The sequence below is a fragment of the Penaeus monodon genome, chromosome 23 (assembly GCF_015228065.2).
Source record: "Penaeus monodon isolate SGIC_2016 chromosome 23, NSTDA_Pmon_1, whole genome shotgun sequence".
NCBI classification, from domain to species: domain Eukaryota; kingdom Metazoa; phylum Arthropoda; class Malacostraca; order Decapoda; family Penaeidae; genus Penaeus; species Penaeus monodon.
The window spans coordinates 15,127,283-15,127,926 of record NC_051408.1 but is presented as its reverse complement, the minus strand read 5'-3'; the positions used below and the strand labels follow the sequence as shown (position 1 = coordinate 15,127,926).

The following is a 644-nucleotide window of genomic DNA, read 5'->3' as shown; positions in this document are numbered from 1 at the left end:
CTGGAGCGAGATCGCGTTATGGTGAAGTTTATACTGATAGTGATTAAGTAATGTCGGCGAATGTGTTATTATTAGTTGAGTTCTGGCAATAGTTATGTTGATGATTAATGGGTATTGATAATATCTTTAAGTCCACAATGTATGACGGGAGAAAGAGAAAGGAGGAATTATTCATCCATATATTTACATTGCATGATTTGGATTCTTGTGAGTGAAAATAATTTATCGGAGAATATGGTCTTAAAAGAGCAGAATGAATAAACATCTTACCTTTAACTTAAATAGAACGAGAAGGAATGGTAGAAGAAAAGATATGAATCTCTCGGTTCGCTGGAGGTAACTGATGCCTGACTCGGCCTGCGCCCGCCTTATATACCCTCCACACAATGAAAGGATTTTGGCGGGAAACCCTCATCCGGGTCTCTGGACTAAATATTTCCTCAAGGTCGAAGAACATGCTATAGCGGAGGCTCGAGGTGAAGACTTTGTCAAAATATAATTTCGTGATTTACTAGTTCTGCTCTGGTTGGTTGCATAAACAGCGCGACCATCATTCTTGCTTGCCTTCAGACATTTCGAGATCCATGCAAATATAAGTGGTGGATACGATCTTTTACATTTTACCGAGGGATTTCTAAATTTAG

General features: G+C 39.0%; 1 protein-coding gene across 1 annotated transcript in view; it reads right to left on the bottom strand.

Annotated features, from left to right (window-relative positions):
- The window catches only part of LOC119588146, a 2,155-nt gene extending 1,581 nt beyond the window's left edge, over window positions 1-574 (bottom strand). Inside the window, exons 1-2 of the mRNA XM_037936852.1 lie at window positions 565-574; window positions 377-483 (exon numbers count right to left, since the gene is read on the bottom strand). Coding sequence (XP_037792780.1) covers window positions 377-483; window positions 565-574 — 117 coding nt within the window. The remainder of the gene's footprint in view (window positions 1-376; window positions 484-564) is intronic.
- Window positions 575-644: the final 70 nt, after the last annotated feature.